The sequence below is a fragment of the Achroia grisella genome, unplaced genomic scaffold (genome assembly GCF_030625045.1).
Source record: "Achroia grisella isolate CSIRO2021 unplaced genomic scaffold, CSIRO_AGI_Agris_v1 utg660, whole genome shotgun sequence".
Lineage (NCBI taxonomy): Eukaryota > Metazoa > Arthropoda > Insecta > Lepidoptera > Pyralidae > Achroia > Achroia grisella.
The window spans coordinates 5,267,528-5,290,675 of record NW_026712984.1 but is presented as its reverse complement, the minus strand read 5'-3'; the positions used below and the strand labels follow the sequence as shown (position 1 = coordinate 5,290,675).

Sequence of the window (23,148 nt, the reverse complement as noted above, 5' to 3'; positions counted from 1 at the left end):
GGAAGTCTTTAAGCGATATGACGTTACGCTACGACCAATAGATTGTACTATTTCAGTACATTAATCCTAAGAATAATAAGTAATTTAATTATTTTGTGTACCCAATTACTTAGTAGTATATAATTTTGATAACCAAATAAGAATACAAATCATAAATCGTTTATCAGTTTTGAAACGGATAAATATTATTTATATTATTAACAGGGTCGTAAATTTAATACTTACAAGACAAACATTGAACGTGCGTCAACCAAAGAAGAATAGAAATAAAAAAGAACTTAAACATGATCTCGAGCTGCTTTCTTGCCTGCTGAATAAACTAGTGATTTTTTTCAATGTTTCGATAATATCGCCAGCAATAAAAAATTTATAGGATGATATTAAATGCACCTTATTAATGCTAATTAAGTTGTAATCGTTACTGGTAATTTTAGAACAGTTGCCATACGTATGACTTCTTTAACACCAAATTGGTAAAACAAAATGACCGAACATGTGTTTTTTGTTTGAAACTTGTCGTGATCGAGAAGGTTCTTAGTTACAATTTATTAGAGTATTTTTCAATTCGAGGCTTGTTTATAAATTTCTATATTTATGATAAATATAGAAAGATTTATTTATGATATATTATATAATAAAATTTATAAGCAAGTCCCGACGATGTCTACAGAGAAGAGGAGATGGAAAAAGGAATTAAATTTAGGCTTCGTTCTCAAATCCTTATGCGGGCCAGTGCTAAATATTGGAAATTCTAGTAAATAATTGTTCTTCATAAATAATGCAATTATGACATTCAAAATTCTTTATTCATCTCACAATTATTTTAATTTTATAACGTATTTACGTATTGTCTAATACAAAAGTACACGAAGGTACAAAAATACAGTTAAACCACTTAAAAATAAAGAATTCACTAATTAACTAAAAAGAATCACGTACAAAATTCTAACATCACACTCAATCGACTTATTTTTATGATACGTATGAAAATTCGCGTTTAATCGACATTGATTTTATATCAATATTTCATTAACGATTTAATTAACTTTAAAAGCTCTATTTTGAAACAATAATTTTTATTTTTTTATTAATGACAAGTTATCGACCAGGAATTATTAATAACTATTTATATCCATTAAAAGTTACATTTGGGTGAATTTAAATTTAGAATTAAATATTCTGATATCTGACATATTGAACAATTAAAGAATCCATATTTAGAATACTTCAACGTCTACAAAAATAGCTAATAAATGAGTTGAAAGTATGATAGTAATAATTATTTAAAGACTATAAAATTTTCACACAGTCGTACTCGCCAGATTGTGTTGAAGCTTCATATACTTAAATGACAATGTAATGTTGGTTATGTGACGTCATTCTAAATTCAATATGGCGGAGAAAACCTGATGGCTTACCAGTTATTTTTTATCCATGATATGCTTATCAAATGGAAGAGTTTGTTTGGAACAAAAAGAAAAATTAAATGACGTCACATTGAATACGGCGGGTATTATTAAAAATGTTTTTTAAATTTAAAAGTCGATATTGAATGAATTATATTTATAGTCGTATTTACCTTAAACATGCACAATTACACACAAATATAGTAAACTAAACACATCATTCAAATACGAATCTAATTCTACCTAAATCATTGATTTAAAAAAGCACAATGTTCCGTTACCTCACTAGTTTTGCTATGAACGAAGGTAAATTTATATATCTAATATAAAAAATATACAATTACCAAATATAGACAACATATTTGGCTTGTGGCGACAATAACTAATGAGCACATTTTTTTTAATTTACGTCTGTCAGAGGAATATTTAATTGTATTATAATGTTTGAAATATAAAAAATTAGGTTATAAAATTCTGTAACAAATTAATATTTATAGAATTCATGTACGGCAATTGAAACATTTGGTCTCATTTCCTTTATTTTAAATATATAAATTTATCTTCAATCATTGTTTATTACATTATGCTTTATACTTACATCAATTATTAATCATTATAATCTAATTACTAGCTAAATAAAAAATAATCACAAATACTTAATAGAAACTAAACATAACGATACTAAAGATGATCAAGAGTAATATTAGTTTTATGAATGTTTTTAGTCAGAAACTAAAGTTACATAGATTTAAGTAACTGTGTGAGACGGAAAGTATTTTAATTGCTACTGTTACCACCTTGAGACGATGAATGAGTGAATGTTTTATTTTATTAATATTTAATAACAAAATACTAAATCCAATACATAACCCTAACAGTAAAAAGTACAAGAGCCTATCGACGATCCTGTAGTAATAATAAAATCTATGATGGATATAAATTGGATGAATTCATAAATGGATACAAAAAAAGCAAAAACAAAAGACAATAGTGCTACAAAAAGAGTTACAATAATTAATTTTATTCGATTACACGAACTTTCAATGTGTAATCACATTCCATAATTATCTGAATAATAAACATGATTGTGATTAAATAGAACCATTGTATGTAGTGCTGGGAATTGCATTATTTATGTAGTGTAGTGAATGATCGATTAAGAATTAAATCGATTATACATAATCGTCACAGTGAAGCTCTCAAGGTGGTTGGATAAGAAATTAGATATCCGGATTTAGACTTTGATCGCAAAAGCGGAGAGTGCAAAATACACTTTTGCCGTCTGCGGAGCATGTACAATCGTTACATTCAAAGTTGAACTGCTCGCCAGGATTACAACGGAAACCGGAGTCGACTTCTGTAACATTAAGAAACAACTATTTTAAGATATATATACGTCTACAAAAGGGCTAGTATTTATTTATTTATTTGAGCGACCAACCAACAAGACATACACTATGAGGTTACAATTATTATCACTTGCAAAAAGTTCAGGTATATAGTGTTGACTTAATTACTTGTTGCAACGGCATGAGTAAATGTTTACAGAAGTTTATATATGTATATATATTTTTAATTTTTTTTATAAACATTAGTATATAGTAAGTAGGTAAGGAATATCTCCCAATTAGTTATATTGAACTATTCTAATGCTTGTGGCCGCTACTGGCCTTTACAGTTTCACCGAACGATAGGAGTCGAGTGTAGAAGGCACTCCAATCTCAAAGAAATGAAGAAGTACTGCAAAGGGTTAAAGACTTTTCTTTACAGATCATAAATATTATTGAGAATAGGGGGGGGGAAGGGGGATGTAGGGGCACTTGATACGAAAAAAAATAGAAGTAAAGAGGGGAAGACCTAGGTCTTAAATGACGTAAATGTTTGTGCCGTGCGAGGAATCAAACCCGCGATCATCGGAAGTAAGGTGGTGTCCCAGGTCGGAGGTAACATAAAAATAATTACCTGTCTCTGGAACAGTGCTTGTGACTTCGACGTTGCGATCTTTGTTGCACTTATTGGTGGTGCATAGTGCTTCGCCTTTACCACTACACCGACACACGTTGCAGTCTTTTTCGAACACAGTGCCCGATGTACAGTTGGACGCAATTTTTTCTGTTGTATCTGCCGAATAGAAAACATACATTCATATAGTCCTAATTGCCACATACAACTTCTTCTGGTCTATAATTTGTTACCCAAAATTAAAAGTAGCCTATAATAATAATCTTACTAATATTATAAACGTATGTATGTATACTCACACACATCAAGTGTGTGAGTATGGATGAATAATTGGATGTGGGCAGTTACATGCTACCTTTGCTCGTATTTTAAATAAAACTCCTATATCTATTTAAATTATTCGTTATTGAGCTAATAAAAAATATACAATAGTAATGACTGGTTGGTGGGACGATTACAAACGCACTGCCGTAGTGGGGTGCAGTAGGCACGCTGTATGTAGGTATTTGTGAGAAACACCAATACGAAACGTTAATAGAATGTTTGTTACTCTTTCAAACTACTAAACTGTTCTGCAAACACTACTGAACAGATTGAGATGAAATTTTACAGTAATATAGCTTATATATCAGAATAATTAAAAAACTGTTTACCATTCGGTCAGAATTCCATAGAGATTTGGTAGAACTAATAATAATAAACCAAAGAATATTGAACTAACCTCTTTTCGTTCGCAGCTCTCCGTTATTATTGTTATTATTATTAAGTGCGGTACAATCTATTCTTGTACAGGAGAATTGTTGTCCCTCGTTGTCACACAGGCATTTGTTGCAGTCCATCCGAAACTCGGAGCCCGGCTGGCATGCCTTCGTTGGCTCCTACTAAACACAATATGCGTTACATCTTTCTTATTTTCAACAGTAATTTCTTTTTTTTTATTGTTTTGCATTGGAAGCAATATGTCCTATTTTTGCCTCTACACGGCGCCATCTCTACGGATATTAATCGTAAGTGTCGCCCTCGAATCATTTCTGTGTAGAAAATGCCTCCGAACAAGTATGAAAATGTCTCTGTAGTTTCATTGCCTCCGAAATAGACCATAGATTACAAATTACTGGATAGCAGAAAAAGGAAAGATATACAAAATATCTCTCTCTCTCTTTCTATAATTTATGCTATAATAAAATTTGTAACAGTACAAATTTTACCATAGTGTAAGGGTCGATAAATCTATAAACAGAATTTTTGACGAATGTGCTGTGAATGCTAGAGTGACTCTGTAAATTGGTACTAGATCATCTCCACATGCACAAATTGTATCATCTAATAGAAGATACTAGTTCTCTTTTATTATTAAAATATTGATGTAATAATTTACCTGTGAGTAAGCTCGAACTTTTCTTATTAATACGGAATTCTGTAATATAAATTAACGTTAATTATTCGATATCGTATTTCATGTAAATAAAATTGTTAATATTACAAATAATGCAATACCTGTGAATATCCTCGTACTCTTCTAGTTGATGTGGAATTCTACAAAGAAAAGTAATAATATTAGTATTTCTTACATCAGAAAAGTAACCAATTATTTAATTAACAATAAGGCCTTAAATTATAAACATTACATTACAAGAAATCCGTTTGCGAAGATTTTGTACAAGAATTTAATAATATAATTAGAGACTTAAATAATGTTAAACCTTTCACCTTATTAATAAGTCTAAAAAGAGGATAAGACAAATTAGGAAAAGGCCAAAAATATAATGTTTAGACTATTAAAGCCCAATGACTGTTGAACCAAGACCAATGAATGAAGAAAAAGGGAAAAATTACAACTCAAGAAATACAATCAAATCATACTATAATGTACAGTACAGTACGTGGATTTAACAAACTTACTATATTTTCTACTGTCGCGACAAATGTTTCTACTTCATCTTAATGTTCCGTATTCTTCATTGTAACGAATGTATTGTAGTTACCCTGAAGAAGACTTCCAGATGAAGTCAAAACAATCGTCATAAAAGACGAAACCTTAGTATGATCATTAAAGTCCCGTGCATAGTTATAAAAATATTAGTATAAAAAGGAAGATACATTTTAGGAATATGGTAACACAGTTGTTAAACCTAAGAGACAATTAATACCAGAAATACTGTATCAGATAAGAAATAAAGACCCAAAACCACCGGTATAGATATTTTAAATCACATCACACCTGAGCATCGTCAGCTTGTTCCGCACAAGCACGCCTGGTACAAGAAAATGACTTGCCATCAGGATTGCATCGACACATGTTGCAATCTAATTCGAATACTTCATTTGGACGACATTCACGCTTTATTATGCGCAGTTCCTGCTTGTAAGCTAAATATTATTTTTCAAATTCAACCTATTTTATTTTAGGTAGTACAAGTATGCATAGCAAATAAGATAGACATCTCATCTCAAATATTTTGTTGAAAATTATTTATTCTACTGGTGGATATTGTAAAGAATTAATTTGAAAATAGAAATGGACATTGAAGCAAGGAAATGTTATAGTCATTTTAAAGAATTAACCAAATTAAAACCATCATTAATACTGATTTACAGCAAATAAAACAGGGAATTGTTTCAATATTGAATTTCTTTTTTCGAATCATAAAAGCTGAAGCTAAAGCCACTGTCACCTATATATAATTTTCTAGAAACTTCACCTCAGGTTTTTGATTTGAAATGTCTGCTTCTTCAGGTAATTCAGGGACACACACTTTTCTAGTACAGAAGAAACTAGTGCCATCGTCATTACACCAGCAAGTGTTACAGTCCTTGAAAAACATGCGGTTCGCCACGCACACGACTGTCTTGTTCTGGCTCGACTTTGTCGTCTATAATATATTCATAAAATTCACTCAAATAGTAACAAATTACGTTAAATTACAAACAATTTATTGAATTAACAATACTATAAAGGTATTAACAGTTGACTGTACTCTCAGGACTACAGTCAACTATACTTAATTCCAACACATCTTCATTATTTCCATGTTAAGATATATTAATAAAAACAACAGAGGTTTAAATAATCTATTTAATGAATACATAAGGAATTATGTAATGAAAAGAAATTATTATACATGTATTAATAAAGGAACAATTGCAATAATCAATATAATATATTACAGCATCTACAATCATACGTTAATATATAATTGTGTAAATTAGTATACGATTCCCTTGTTTTTGTAAAATTTGTCAATTCTTTATCCCATTTATTAGACAGTTTCGTTTTTAATCTACAATTTAGGACTTTGATGGCCGCTCCTATTTTCGTCCTTGAGTTCAATCGGCTCCTTCTCCTGAAACAAAGACGGAGATCTAGATCGCGTCACTTTCAAATAGCTCGACATCTTTAAGCCAGGAGCAAATTTGTTCAGAGCACAAGTAGTCTGTCCCGTCTTGGTTGCATTTGCAGAGGTTGCATCCTCTGTTGAACTCTGCGTAAGGCTTGCACAGGTATTCGATTTCGACGTGATCCACGCCCTTAAACGAGAGTATTCATTTAATAATATTTTCTGATCCAATTTAGTTAGAAGCCAAATAGATTTCTTAATTTTGTTGGAAATATTCTGCATAAAAGCAGTGTATATGAGTTTTAATTGTATTTAGTTATCTAAGATGAAATCAGTGGATATAATTCCCATTCTCGTTGTAGACCAAATTTCAGGCAAATGTAGCAATACAATTTTATTGGTTTACGTATCTGCATTGGAACTATACTTACCCCACTTTCGGCAAATACTTCAACTTCTTTATTCATGTCTCTTTCGAGGCATTCTCCATGGGTGCACTCAAAATTTTGCCCCTCTGTGGTACATTCCTGATTAGGTTTACAAGCCGACCGCTTTACTTTGTTACTGTTTATATCTACATTATCGTTAACCTGCAAAATTAATGTTTTATCAAATTCATCAATAGTTACTGCGTCAATTTTTAACTATTTATTAATATTATTGTTAATTTCTTTAGGAAAATTATTTGTTACAATGATATTACTTAAAATTACCTGAAGTTTTATATGTAATACAAAATTGTAAATAATTACCATGATCAATAAAAATTTCAAATAATAAATGGATAAGTACTTACCTGAGTACAGGAGGAGATACAGTGCAACCATTTTACCAAAAATGTAGTGCATATCAATTCACTGTGTTCTAAATATGAATGAAGTTTCTATTCACATCAAAAATATCTGTACTTAATGAAGTTAGTTGGAAATAAAAAGTATTGGCATAGCTTTGTATTGTTATATATTAACTAGAGGGTGCGTGTGTGCGCGGGCCTCAAGAGGCCCGCGAGGCGTTGTCGTTGATTTTTTTTGTGCAGACGGTTTTCTTTTCGAATAGACTTGGTTGGCAAGTAGAGTTGTCTGTTTTGATACGATTAGGTCACTTCCTATTGTAACAGTGAATTTTTGTTTCATCCTGCGGCGAAACTTTGTATTGTAATGGTCACAATACAAAACCTAACCTAACCTACCGTTCTGTATACTATATTAGTCTAGGGTCAAAGTTTTTAATGTAGAGATCATAATACGAAACCTAACCTAACCTACCTTTTTGTTTACTATATTATTCTGTGGCTTTAATTTTTATTGCAATGGTCACAATACAAAACCTCACATTACCTACCTTTCTGTATTAGTATACAGAAATGTATGCTTAGTGTTGCGTTTTACAAAAAAATCGCATGAAACTATTAAGATGAGATTTATTATAGATCCCCGTCACTCTTATGTTAGAATGTCGAAAATAAAAATTCCCACATTTTGGGTTTGCAAAATTACCTAAAAATCGGGGAAAATTTGTAGCCTAGATAATATTTCAAACCGAAATCTACCATGGCTCAATAAAGGCCGACTCGCTGCAGGGAAGCCAGGTACCCCAAAATGTATTCCTAAATTTATCATCAGAGATAAAATACTCGAACTCGGCCGCCATCTTGGATTTTTCCTTTTTGAATACTTTTAACTTATCCACTTTGGCGATTGAAACATTTTGTCCATACATTGTACAGAGCTAAGGTGACTCCAGTAGTTCCTTAGTACTGTTTACTATGAAAATTAGTTAATACTTCGCACCGAGAGTTTCCATTCCTTACAAGTCAATTCGTTGCAGGGATGATGCCACAGATATTTTAAAAAAAAATTGTCATCATAGATAAAGTATCCTAATTCGGCCGCCATCTTGGATTTTTTATTTTTAAATACTTTTAACATATACACTGGTGATAGAAACATTTCATCCATATATTGTACAGAGCCCAGGTTACATACACCTAAGAGTTCCTTAGTACGGTTTACTATGAAAATCGATGTATGGTGTTGCCAGGAGATTTTGACAAAAACCACCTATTTGAGGGATAATTTTGGACCAATGCTTATCACTGTTTTGTTCAAATTGACGAAAAAAAATTCCACGTTTTTTTACTTTTCTTCGTTACCCCAAAATCGTAAAATTTTTTGGACCAGGTAATATTTCCCACCGAGAATTTCCATTGCTCTATGAAGTCAAAAACGTTTAGTGGTACCCCAAAATTGAATTTTTAAAAGTCCCATGTCAACATAAATTAAGTACCCTAACTCGGCCGCCATCTTAGATTTTTACTTTTTAATACTTTTGACGTATTCACCCTAGTGACAGAAACATTTCGTTCATACATTGTATAGAGCCTCAGTGACTCCTTCTAGCACTATTCTCTAAGAAAACTGATGTAAGGTGTTGCCAGATAATTCTGACAAAAACCACCTAAAATCAATAGGGGGATTGTTTTTGACAGATTTTCATCATTCTTTTGTTTGAAATGTCCGAAAATTATTGTCCCACTTTTTAGGACTTATCTCAAAAATTACCCTAAAATTGGGGAAAATTTTTATACCAGGTAATACTTTGTATTGAGACACATCATCTCTCCATAGAAGTCGACTGGCTGTGGGGTTGGCAAGTGTCCTAAAACTACATTTAAAAATATCCCAAATTTTCTCCGAAAAGCAAAACTCCCCTATCTCTGCCGCCATTTTGGATTTTTACTTCTTAATACTTTTGACGTATTCACCTTAGTAACAGAAACATTTCGTCCATACATTATGTAGAGCCTCGGTGACTTCTTCTTGTACTATTCCCTAAGAAAACTGATCTGAGGTGTTGCCAGATAATTTTGACAAAAACCACCAAAAATCCTTAAACGGGGATGACTTTTGACAGATTTTCATCATTCTTTAGTTTGAAATGTCGAAAAAAATTTTTTCCACTTTTTAGGACCTGTCTCAAAAAATACCCCAAAATCGGGGAAAATTTTCATACCAGGTAATACTTTGTGTCAAGAGACATCATCTCTCCGTAGAAGTCGACTCGTTGTTGCCATGTGTCCTAAAACAACATTTAAAAATGTCCCAAATTTTCTCCGAAAAGCAAAACTCCCCTATCTGTGCCGCCATATTTCTAAAATTTCATAATTTTCCCTAGAGGCCGGGTCCTTTGGCTATCCGACGCCGCACAGTGTGTTGAGCTAGCACACTCGTAAATTTCAGTTTTTGAAGCTACATCTCAATTTCAAAATTTGTACCATGTTGTATGGGTGTTGCCAGCAAATATCGATAAAATCCACCTAAACCCCTTCGGGGGACGATTTTCGTTAGATCACCAAGGCTTCTTCATTTAAAATGTCGAAAAAAATTTTTCCCACTTTTTGGGACTTTTTTCCAAAATTAACCCAAAATCGGGGAAATTTTTTAGGCTTGATACACCTTCCTACTTAGAGTTATCCAAGTCCGTAGGAAGAGACAAGCTTCGATTGCCATGTCATCAAAAACGCGATTGAAAATATCCCAAATTTTTTCCAAAAACTTAATCTCCCAAATCTTGGATTTCTGAAATTTCATAATTTTCCCTAGAGGCCGGGTCTTTCAGCCTCCCAATGCCCTACAAAAGGGATCGGTAGCATACCCGCAAGTACCCAAGGAATTTCAGTTTTTGGAGAGACACCCCAATTTCTATTTTGGTCAAACCATGTATGGGTGTTGCCAGCAAAATTTCAACAAAACCATCAAAACCCTTTAATTTTCTCGATAGGCCTTGATGCTATTTTTGTCAAAAATGTCGAAAAAATTTTTCCCACTTTTTGGACCATTTCTCCCAAATTACCCCAAATTCGTAAATTCTTTTTAGCGCTGGCAATTATTTCTTACAACCCATCATCGCCCCATAAAGCCGACTCGCTGCGGTTTTACCTAAAAAATGACTTTGAAAATAATCCGGATTTTTAGGACCAAATTCACACGCCCCCTACTCGTCGGCCATCTTGGATGTTAGAAAGTTCATAATTTTCCCTAGAGGGGGTCCTTCGACTTTCCTATGCCCCACAACCGGTGTCGCCAGCACCCTCGCAACTACCCTGGGAATTTCAGTTTTTGAAACCCTCGAAAAATTACAATTTTCATTTTCATTTTCACGCCGCCATCTTGGATTTTATTTTTTTCTTTTAACCTGACATGCAACCGTTTGCGGCCCGCTACGAACCACCGCTTGAACGAAATCGATCCGACGGAAATTGACAAAGTTCAGCCGGGTCCGCCATCTTGGATTTTCCCAACTTTCGAATTTTCTCGTGGTCACCCTAGCGAAATATAATCGTCAACCCCCCGGCACTGCTTCTGGGAGAACAACTATGTCAATCAGTCAGTGACCGTAATGCAGCTTTATATATTATAGATAACCTCAACGATATTTTTGTTGTTTTTTCCTTTTTTAAATCATGAATTCACAGTGGCGTAACTACAGGGTGCCAAGTCGACAAAATGAGCTGGAGAATCCAAGTACCAACATTTATTATTACACATTTACTAAAATAAATTGTCTAAACAAGTAAAAGTACTTATAATAGGTTTGTTACCGGTGTGCTGTTTACACACCAGGTACAGGTTGTGCGGAGCGGGTCTGTTTGTTAAAAACTCGACCTTGACCTATCGGAGTTTTTTGAGTGAAACGATGGAGACTTGAATGCCGACCTTCGATGAAATTTTGGTCTCGATCAGTTAAGCCGTTTCGGAGGAGTATCGTTGCAAAGACTGCAAATTTGATTTCTAAGATCGCTCCGCGTTTTGCATCGCTCAGAAATATATTGGAATTTCAATGCATTTGTTGTAGATAAAATTAACCAAGTTTTAGAAAGAAAATAAGTATTATAAAATTAATATTTGTTCGGCTTCTTTATATTAGAGGGAGGGGGGGGCATCCAATGAATTTGCCATGGGCCTGGAGAGGTATAGTCACGCCACTGTGACTTCTTACTTGAATATGATTCATTTTTGAATTTGCCTATTCACTCAAGTGCAATGGATATGATTCACTGAAGTGCCGATGCCAGTTCTGATGAGTAACTATAACCGATATTGTGCGTCCAACACCATTTTTCTAATGTGTAGAAAAAGTTGAAATCTTAATAAGTACGCCGTAATGTTCTTAAGGATTAAGGATACGAGGATGAACTTTCATGATATTCAATGATTAAACAAAACCAATATTAAATATAATCAACTTACCACTTCTACGTTCCTTTTCGTTGTGCTTTCTTCAAATATAACAGGATCTGCAATAGAATTGTTTAATTTATAAAAAAAACTTAATTCCACGTGGACTAAGTATCGGATAATAGCTACATTTAATGAAAATATATGTATTAAAATGATTTTAATGACATACCATTATCACAATCAAAATTGGTGCAGATACGGTAACCGTCCAGCTGGCAGGAGCACTCGTTGCATTCCGTTTTCCAGGTGGTCCCCGGTACACATTCCTTACTTTCTACTAGCTTCACTGTCTGTTGACTGACTGTACCTGATGACATAAAAAAATAATTGAAAATTATTAATTAGTTTTTTTTTTATGGGTGACAATGGAATGGTGCACCCGCCTGCGATAACGGTTTACGCTGGCGGGGCACCAGTGGAGGATAATAAGATGAGCATTAAGTCAGGTCAGTTAGCTCATCGTGACATATTCATTATGAAGGTTTCCAGGGGGAATCGCGTGGAGGTCAACCCGACATACATTGCTAGCAATAGGATCAACAGTCCTCATTACTAACAATCCTCTTTCCTCGAATTAGAGTTATGAAATAAATACTATTATAATTAATATAAAATATTTAGATAATTCTATTATTAGAAAACGTTACTTCTTAATTAGATGTCAGCTACACGTAGCTACTGTAAAACATCATGAAGACAATGCATCATTCCTTAAAAAAAATACGGTTACCACCAAGAAGTTGTTAGCTTATTTGCCATTCTATTAAAATAGAAATAATCTTTATTCAAATAAACTCAATACAAGTTTTTTGAGTAGTCATATTATTATATCTACTAACTAAACTAAACTACATGTATGTTGCTCTTTTTAATAGTTGTGATATAAAATAAAACTCACAATAACAAGTAAATGGCATGCAATAATCAATATAGAAACCGATACACACACATTCTTAATGCAGATAATATTGCCAGCGCAATGAATTTTACGTTTTTTCTACAAAAACATTATTATCGTTTACAAACTCTTCAATCTATAACCTTTTTTTAAATAACATCACAATTTTACTAATAAGTTAGAGAGAGAGAAGAGAGATGGTATATGCAAAAGACAATTCGAAATTTCCCTTGTTACACAGACTTTAATGCACTCTAGTGATGAAGCCACTAAAGTGATAATACTAGGTTACGGTTTAACATACTGCCTTACTTCCGATGGCCGGTGGTTGGATTCCTCGTACGATATAAACGTTTATATTCATGATTGTTTGATTTACATAGATAGATAGATAAGAATGTTTATTTGTATCTTAGTACACACATGTAGGTTTAATTACAAATACTATACAATGCAGATTATTTAAACCAATGCAATACAATATGGGTAAACTTGCATGTGTGTGCCATTACAATATAAAATGGCTCATAGCTCAGTGTGGACAATCACTCAAGAAGCAAAACACTGGTTTTCAGCTTGTACGTGAGGCTGAATGTACATTTTAAAAACAAAAAAAAAATTCTAAGTAACTTATGAATATATTTACAAAAGACAGTATTTCTATCTATTTTATTAAAAAGAGATACACGTAAGTTTCATGCTCGTTGTTCTGGAGTATTAAATTTATTTGAACAAAGATTATTTCTATTTCTAACAGTACCGATAATACAAGCTTTGCTTAGCTTGGACTAGGTGACTGGTGGGTGTGTGTGATTGTGAGAAAGAATGTATATAATTATAATGTAAGAGTATATATGAAAATAATACTATTCTGTTAGTAGTTCATAAAGCTTACCTTCAGGAGATTCGCAGGCCAACAAAGTGCATAAAGGTCGACCCTCATAACAATAGCAACTGTTGCATTGATACTTCCAAAATGTTTCGGGTGCACATCTTGTTTTGCGCTCTGAAATTGAAATTATTACTTCAGTTATTAAAGATTTTGTTGCATAAACAAATTAGCTGAACTCAGAGTTACAAATATAGAACCAACAGCTTTATCCTCGGGAATGGTTACGAATTCCCGTATTCGGACAGTTCATGTTTAGTAGAAAAATTAAGTTAATAGAATTATTTTAAGTTTTAAGACTAATTTCGGAACCTAATACAAACAAAATAAAAATTATACACATATTATTTTAGTGGTCCAATAATACTTATAAGTCCGCCTTATTGTAATTATAGATATATAACTTAATTAACTATAAGCTATATTTGTTTTTTTGGAACTATTAGGTAACTATATTTTTAAATTTTTTGAACTATTCTAATTTTTTGGCCGCAGCTGGCCTTTAAAGCTTCACCGAACGATAGGCCGCAAGTACCTGTGGCACTCCAAACAAGGCTGAAGGCCAACTTCCGCTACTACAGCTAGGGGTTTGAACCTCGGCTCAGGTCTTTGCAATTTCAATCCCCGTTTGAATTGATCGGGTCATCGATCAGAAGGGATACATTGTTTGTGTCTTTTCTTTACTGTATTTTGAAAATAACATATTTTCTATTATTATATCTAGCTGTCTAAAACTATTCAAAATTAAAAATTAATATCACTAGTTTTAGAAATATATAACTGGGATAGACCGATTACGGATAGATAAAATGCATTGTATAAAAAACAACAACGAAACAACTATGTACGATAAATATCAACAAACAACGATTGCCAATCAGTGTTCTTATTTTCTTTTAATCCTCTAATACTTGTTTTGTCTCAACGGTTCCTTTTACAACGGTCCGTTTTTGTTTTGTTTTTTTGTCGATGTTATAAAATCCTTAAGCTCGATGTGTCCAAATATCGATAATTCCCAAGACAGACGGAAAAAGTTCATAAGGACTCAATATAAATGTTCGGATTGATATTTTTGTTAAGGAAAATAAAATATGAACAAATAGACAGACAAAATTACACTGAAAGGTTTCACTTTTTTATTCGCAATTATTTTAAATGTAATTTTAATAGGAAATTGTAGGAAATAAAATATATTTACCGTTTTGACAAGCGTTCAGAGTGCACATCGCTTGCCCTTTCGGTGAACAGATACAAGAATTGCACTCTGTGTTCCATGAACTACCAGGAGCACATTCCTCCCCATCCAGTAGTTCCAACTCTTTATGCTTATTTCTATCTGGAAAATAAATCTTATTAGTCTTATAATAAAGCTTGTAATTATTATAACTAACTCGGTTTCTTTTCTATATTTTTTTATGTAATTTTAAGATTTTTTCAGGGTAAGTACGGGTATCACATTTTCATGTGACACCCGTGATGCCACTCATTCTAGAGGAATGAGATGCCCCGTATTCTGATATTTCGCTGCCTAATCTCCACCCTACAACCGAAACTGCAAGCAAGCTGCTTGACGGCTGAAATAGGCGAGACTGACGCAGTACCACGCAGTACCCACGCAGACAAGTTTTAGTCTAACAAAAAGACTGAGTATGAATTTACCTAAAGACGAATCGCATTGTTTACTACATTTCGGTTGTCCGTCTATACACCAGCAGTTGCCATTGCAATCATTCAGCCATTGGGAGCCGGGAGCGCAAACTCTAGAACGTTCTGGAATAAAAAACATATGTACAATCATGAAGTAATTTAAAAATTAGCTTTATTTAATACACCATCAGGACTCTTTTCTACGATGGTGTAATCAGAAGCATTGTTAAGTGTTGATGTTGTGGTTAACATGCCCATATTTCGCTCGGTATATTTGAATCCATATCTTCGGAGATTGGAATTTCGCTCGTTGTATTTGAATGGAACGCGGCAGGGGCGAGTCTATCGTCATTTCTATGGTTAACTTTAGGAATTTCGCTCATTGTATTTGAAGCCAATCCATTCTACCGTCGTTTCTGGGATTCAGTTTTTCAGTTGGTTTTATATCGGGAGTTTTGATATCCTTCACCGGAGAGTCAGGCAAAAATATAAGTTGACACACAAAGTATTATTTTGTGTTGACTAGATTTGACCTAACGGTCTCTTGAGCGTAATTCAGGGTAGTAAAGCACTAGGCCACGACGCTTTCCAATTTGTTAATATATTTATGACAATATTCGCCATTCACACTAAATCTATAAACACGAAAGTGTGTCTGTCTACTTATAATCTTTATATGACTAAACGGCTGAGTGATTATTGATGAAATTTGACGTAAAAACTTATTCTACTACTACGAGGATGGACATAGGCCATCAATTATCACAGTCTTGATCAAATTTGACGTTAAGTTACTAGGTAGGTATTACGAGGACGGAGATGGGCTATCTGTTATCACAAAAAGCAGAAATCGTGAGTAACAGCAAGTTATCATGGATTATTTATCTTGGATATGAAACCCCGTTTATATTATGCCTTTAAACTCTGTACATATGGATTCAGCGTGCGGGTGAAGGGCCATCATGGGGCAGAGAGGTAAACTCCGATCAGTTCCCGGAACTTGTGACTTGGTGTAGGTTTTGGGGTCTTTTGCTGACATACGTCAATACTCCCCTTCATCGCTCTCTTCTCCGCATTTCTCTCCCTGTATAGCCAAATCTGGTAGGAGTCTGCTAGTCTAGCTTTTAGATACGCATTCTAGTATAGAATTTATTGCAGTTGTAGACAGGCCAAGATCTTTTAGAAGATTGTTGAGAGATTTCGCTTGTATACTATACGATTAACGAAAAATGGTTAATAGCGAACCATTTTTCGTTAATCGTATATTGGTCCGAAATATTTATTTGTTTTTATTGCATAGTATTTAAGTGTATTTGTTTCCCGTGGTACGATTGTAAGAGTAATAGAAAATGGCGTTCCTATTTACTCGTTCGTATTTTAATTCTGTTGAGAATATTGAACGAACGCAACTTTATTACTAAATATTTTATCTGAATGACATCCATCATTATTTTGTCATTATTCTTCATCATTTTTTTATTATGTATTGTAAACATAAGTAAAATAAACTATTCTATATTTATATTTTAAGTCTTAAGACCATCTAATATATGAACTTCATGTGTCACAGGTTTCGTGTTTACTCCTTCGAAACGGCTTGACCGATTTTGATGAAATTTTATATGTATATTCAGTAGGTATGAGAGTTTATTAATTTTTATACCCCGAAGTGTAAAGGGTGGTTCACCCCAAAAAAAATATTTTTTATTTTTCTTTCATATTTTTATTATGTGGTATTAAAAAATACATACAACCCTAAAACTTCAATCTTCTACCACCAACCCCTATTTATTAAGTGCTTCAATTTATACAGCAAAACACAGTTTGCGGGATCTGCTAGTATTTTATAAAAATACACCATAATTTTAAACGAATTCCAATTATCATAACTCACCATTATCGCATCCCACTTTGGTACAGGTGGCGAAACCTCCCGGCTCGCACATGCACGTGTTACATTCAGTCTTCCAATACGTTCCCGGGGCGCACTGATTACCTTGGTAAACACTTGATTTGTCTGAAAAACATATATATTTTAAATTCGAATGGTAAACAAACTAACGCCCCATACATAGGCGATTTGCCATTAGAAGTCGTCTATATGCTATAGACTTGTAGCAAATTATTCGATTATCTGAAAAACATTTTTTTTTAATTCGAATGGTAAACACACTGACGCCCCATCTGATGATAAGTGGTAACCGTCGCCTATATGGCCTGTAGTAAATTATTTTAATGGGTCCATGGTTTGGTTTCGGAATTCGGTCATCAAGTTTGTGTTTAATAAAAAAAATGCTTAAAAAAGGACCAATCTTTTACTCGATTCAGTGGTAAGTCGTAACCACGATAGCAAATACTTGTAATGGGTTCTGGGTTTGGTTTCGGAATTCGGTTATTAAGTTTGGATTTAATAAAAAAAACGCTTACAACGACCGGTATTTTACTGGATTCTGAGTTGCTACAATTAAAAAATAAAATTTATTTTTGAACTTTTGCTTTCATATTTGTAATAGACATCAATGCAATGAAATAAAATATCTGTTAATAATTTCAAATTAACAGCCTTCCAATAAATGCATATATAAAGTATATACGGTACTTATACCAAAAAAATATTTAAAAACTATTGGTCCGTCTGATCTTGGTAATATCTGAAACGGCTGGACCGATTCTGACGAGACGAGACGAGAATGTCATAACTTAGGCTACTTTTATATTAGAAGTCTTATTTATTAAAGAAAAGGAAGATATATTTTACGAGGTCGAAATAGCAGGTAACAGCTAGTTAATCATATAATTCATAAATACATTTACCATAACTACTATTTTTATAAGTATTTGTGTATTATGTGCACATAATAAACAAATAATATCAAATAGGAAAGGGGTATGTGCGCAGGGCCCACAGCATTTACTATTCTTGTTACTAGGGTAACACTGTATATACATTTACATCTGTTAAATCACAATACTGAGCCAAGCCTATTACTCGCTAAACGATTACTTGAACGACGAGCGTGCATGGCAATAGTTGTTCATGCACGGTATTTTCATTTAATGTTAGACATAGACAACTATATAAATTTACATTGCAAATAAACTGGCTTATAAAAAAAAATCAATTGAGTTTCTTGCCAGTTTTTCTCAATTGGATCTATATACTGAACCGAATTGGATATATATTATAATGTAAAAAATTTGACGTTCATAATTGGCTAAAATGTCCTACATGAATAAAAAAAATGTTGAATTTTAGAATTGTTTATATACATGAACAGAACTATGGACATCACGTTATCATGACTCTCGTGATAATGCTCTAATGCCGGATATCAACTAGATCCGAACAATAAATCAATACGTCATACAAAATGGAATAAGTACACACCTTTTTTTTCTTTGTCCGGTAGGCATAAAGGGTCATCGCTGTTGGAAGCACATTTCAGTACTGCAACATAAAAAATAATACCTTTAACATCTTACAGGAATATAGTGTTGGGGATTTAGTTATTTCAGCAGATCATCTGTGAAAATAATTAGGATATCCTTACTCAATGTTATTATAGAAATTGAGAGAAAATAATTTAAATTATTTAATAAAATTATTTATTTTAATAAAATAATTAACGAACTCTCAATTTCTATAAAAATATTAAGTAATGATAACCTGAATAGTTTATCCTTACTCAATATTTTTATAGAAATGTATGAAGGTATAAAATATTTGAATTAATTTACTTACTATCTAATTAACAGTATTATATTATAACCTAATATTTGAACGATAAGCGTTATATTCTATGTAATACTAGCTATACCCGCGGCTTCGACCACTTGATATTTTAGCCTATGCGTTGTTTTTTTTTTTTATTTATTTTGGTACAAACAGTCATTACAGTTATAATTACAACTTTACAGTGATATAGCTTATATGTATATATATACATAGTTGATAGACAACGTTATTCTGATGTATAAGATATGTTTTAGGGATAATGAACAATATCAGAAATGATATTGATAATTTTGATTGTAGTCGGAATATCATAGAAGCCATTCAAAAGTTTCTTGAATTTTTATAATGTATATGTTGTGTAATAAATTAATAGGTATACATATATATGTATACTGTACTAAGTTGCAACACCGGATTGAATATTCTGTGATGGTGTTGTAATATATGTATATATATTTATTCTTTATTGCACTTTTAAAAATTGTACAATTTTGCGAGCCTTTTGCCATATGGTATTCCCTACCAGCTAAACATTAGGTAAGAACAGAAAGTGGTTGATGGGCAGTGGTGGGAATAGAATGTAATATTACAATAAACAAATAAATGTTATAAATAATACTATAAATTGACAATTTGTTAAATCAAAATTTTTGTTATGTTTCCGTATCCTAACACGGTCCATATTGATCTAAATGTACCAGATATCGTCGGTTAAATAGAAAAATGGCAGTATTCAAAATGTACAGTTTTTATAAGACACGCATTTAAAGTTTTTTTTTTAATTTATTTAAATTATTTTTCCTTTAAATTTTAAATTGGCACAGAAGTATTATATGTCATTTTAAAAGTATTATATAATGATTAAAACGGCACCGCGGCGTGGTTAATTTAAATGACTTATATAAAAGGAGGCAATTCTAGCTTTTAATTTTGAAAAATTATATTTTCATATTATGTTTATGTCGAGGTAAGTGTGCAATGTTGATAAACGAGTAAAAAGTTAGTTTGATTTCTTGGCGTTTTATAAAGCTGGTGGCGACTAAAATTTGTGGGAACAAGGAAACCCATAGACAACATTTTACAAAATCCAACTCCATAATAATAAGGCATTAGAAAAGCGAATTAAAAAAAATATGGAGGTACTCCTTATTTTTTTTTTTAGTTCGCTTTTCCCTCATGGAAAAGCAAAAGAACTCAGCCTATACAGCCATCTTTACCTACTACTTGTTTTCGATTCCAATTTAAAAAGTTACATGACATTTCAATTAGTGACGTTCCCGCCAATTTTCCGATAACGGTCATTGAAAGTCACGTGAGTGGATTCAATTCGGTCTCAGCGCGCCCGACCGATCCTCAATTTGCCCTTTAACCTTCGCAATTATTGCAGTTGTGTTGTTATTAATAGCTACAAACAATTGGCTGTATAGTTTAGAGAACTCGTCGAAGATAGCATTGTCGGCGAGGATGTCGAAATTGTAACACAATAATTAAACGTTACAATAGAATTCATTATTATATTGCATTCACACATTTTAACTTAAAAATGTAAAGTCATAAACTATTTGTTTTTTGTATTCACACATTCCAACTTAGAAATGTAAAGTTACCACATTTGTTTGAAAGAGTAACACACAAGTTTCTTGCTCGGTTTAAGAGACAACTTTCTAAATAAGTGGTTGATTTAAAAAATAAAGATGACCTTTCTATATCGCTTAAATTTAAGATTATCAGATTTTTTTTATTTTTAATCAAATACTAGCTGTGCTCGCAATTTCACCTGCGTTAAATTTCAATAAAAAATATTGCCTGTGTGTTATTCTGATTCATAAGCTACATTACTGCAAAGTTTTATAAAAATCCGTTCAGTAGTTTTTGCATGAAAGAGTAGGTAACAAACATCCATACTTACTAACTTTCGCGTTTATAATATTATTAAAAATGATTAAAATATTAGTAACTCTAGTTGTCCAAACATATATTGTTCTATCTTACTATGAATATTGCTATTCGCCTATTTGGCTAAACTAGTCCCAAGCTAAACAAAGCTTGTGTTATGGGAACTATAGAGCTGATGTAATTACATAGATTTTTTAAAATACATACATAATATACATAGAAAATATCTAAATCGATACAAACAATCATACTCATAAATACAAAAATATGTAACGTGCAAGGAATCGAACCCGCGACCATCGGAAGTGAGGCTGTGTACTAAACAGTTACACCACCGAGGTCGTCAATATATTTACAGTAAAAAAAATGGCTATTGTACGTAGCTATATACTATGGAGTCCGTAACGATTACATAATTAGATCTGTCCTTGGGCGTAGGTAATCACTGGACAATTTCCAACAGTTCCAACTGCATCATAATAGTCTTGTTTATCGTGAACTAATTAACACTATGAAATCATAGTCTACATACGTTTCTTGGAACAATTAACGAGTATTCTATTCGATATGATACTCATTCATATGCAATCAACAACAAATACAACGTTGCGTAGTAAATAATAGTGATAGGGCATTATTTGTTTAATGTTTCCCCCTTTTTTCAGTATTCCGTCAGTCAAGTATTTATTGGAGAATAATATTAATAGTAAAACAACAAGAATTGATAGTAAAATCATCTTCATTATCCCATTAATATGGGTCGGCTTATGTTATTCTCTTCCATTTATCCATGTTCGCAGTCATCTCGTTATTTACTCCCTTTCTTACCATATAATCTTTCACACAGTCCATCCAACTCATTTTCTCATCGGCATTCCTCTGGCTTTAAGTCCATCCATCTCTTTCTCGCCCTTCCTCGAGCTTTATAACCATCCACATTCATATGTAACACCTTTATTAAAATATTATTTTCATTAATTCAAAAATCATTTTTCAAAATTAGAAGCAAGAATTGCCCTCCTTTTAAGTCAATTAAATAACCCACGCTTTTAAAATACTATATAATACTATAATACAATTAATACTTTTTAAAATGATATATAATACTTCTTTGTAAATTTAAAACTTTAAAGAGTAAATATAATTTAAATACATTTAAAAACTTTAAAACTTTTAATGCTTGTCTTCAAGCTAAGACAAAACTGTACATTTTGAATACTGGCATTTTTCTATTTAACCGACGATAGCCCTAAGTGATAAGGGTTGTCAGCTTACTGATTTGAATCCTGTTTGTGGCACCTGCTGTGGGTATTGGAATATGTTTTATAATATTTACGTATCGCTTCTATACATAACAGTGTTGCCATTACGGAATACTAATTTACCATGTCTCTATATTTTCCAACAGATGGTTTCCCATCTAGTTACATAAAAGCTCCAATAAAATTGGGAGCTCTAACAACACTGCATCCCAATACGCTGGTTCCGGATTCAATTGATTAATTTTCCTGATACGTAATAAAATAATGTAAACAAGGCCTAAATATTCCGAACGACATTGACACGCGATTGTGACTATGTTTACAAACTTCGATAGTCTATTATATCTATACAAACATACAAACAATTTATTAAACTAGGAACGCAATGCACAGATAAAAATGTTAGCACAAATCTGCCTAATACACTGTAATCATGTGGGGAAACGGATTGTTAGTAATGTGGACTGATGACCCCATTGCTAGCAATTTACTACGTCAGGTTGACCTCCACGTGGTTCCCCTGGAAACCATCGTGATAAATTCTTGGCGAATTTGTTACGATGGGCTAACTGACCTGACCTCATGTTTATTTTATCACCCCCACTGGTGCCCCGCCAGTGTAAACCGTTAGCCTTCCATTATCATCCTTAAAAAATACCCTGTAACCGTAATATATAACCCTTATATACCGATATGCTCGATTTAACAAATTCTTCATAATCCCCTCAAATTAGGGTAGACTAGGTACGGTTGTGACATAAATATTTTCTTTAGCTAGCCCAGAAAATGCTTGCGAAAGACTGAAAGAGCGAGGCCTACATAAGTAAATATTAAAATGCTTATAAAGAAGTGAAACGCTGGACTTCTTTACGAA

The 23,148-nt window shown here is 32.7% G+C and overlaps 1 protein-coding gene across 1 annotated transcript in view; it reads right to left on the bottom strand.

Annotated features, from left to right (window-relative positions):
• Positions 1 to 2,461: 2,461 nt before the first annotated feature.
• Positions 2,462 to 23,148, bottom strand: part of LOC131849769 (laminin subunit alpha-like) — a 38,721-nt gene continuing 18,034 nt past the window's right edge. The window contains exons 2-15 of the mRNA XM_059199887.1: positions 18,769 to 18,828; positions 17,275 to 17,397; positions 15,393 to 15,503; positions 14,932 to 15,069; positions 13,740 to 13,850; positions 12,116 to 12,253; positions 11,956 to 12,002; positions 6,071 to 6,241; positions 5,590 to 5,727; positions 4,866 to 4,904; positions 4,747 to 4,785; positions 4,090 to 4,246; positions 3,369 to 3,527; positions 2,462 to 2,763 (exon numbers count right to left, since the gene is read on the bottom strand). Of these exons, the coding sequence (XP_059055870.1) occupies positions 2,627 to 2,763; positions 3,369 to 3,527; positions 4,090 to 4,246; positions 4,747 to 4,785; positions 4,866 to 4,904; positions 5,590 to 5,727; positions 6,071 to 6,241; positions 11,956 to 12,002; positions 12,116 to 12,253; positions 13,740 to 13,850; positions 14,932 to 15,069; positions 15,393 to 15,503; positions 17,275 to 17,397; positions 18,769 to 18,828 (1,568 nt within the window). The 3' untranslated portion in view covers positions 2,462 to 2,626. The remainder of the gene's footprint in view (positions 2,764 to 3,368; positions 3,528 to 4,089; positions 4,247 to 4,746; positions 4,786 to 4,865; positions 4,905 to 5,589; positions 5,728 to 6,070; positions 6,242 to 11,955; positions 12,003 to 12,115; positions 12,254 to 13,739; positions 13,851 to 14,931; positions 15,070 to 15,392; positions 15,504 to 17,274; positions 17,398 to 18,768; positions 18,829 to 23,148) is intronic.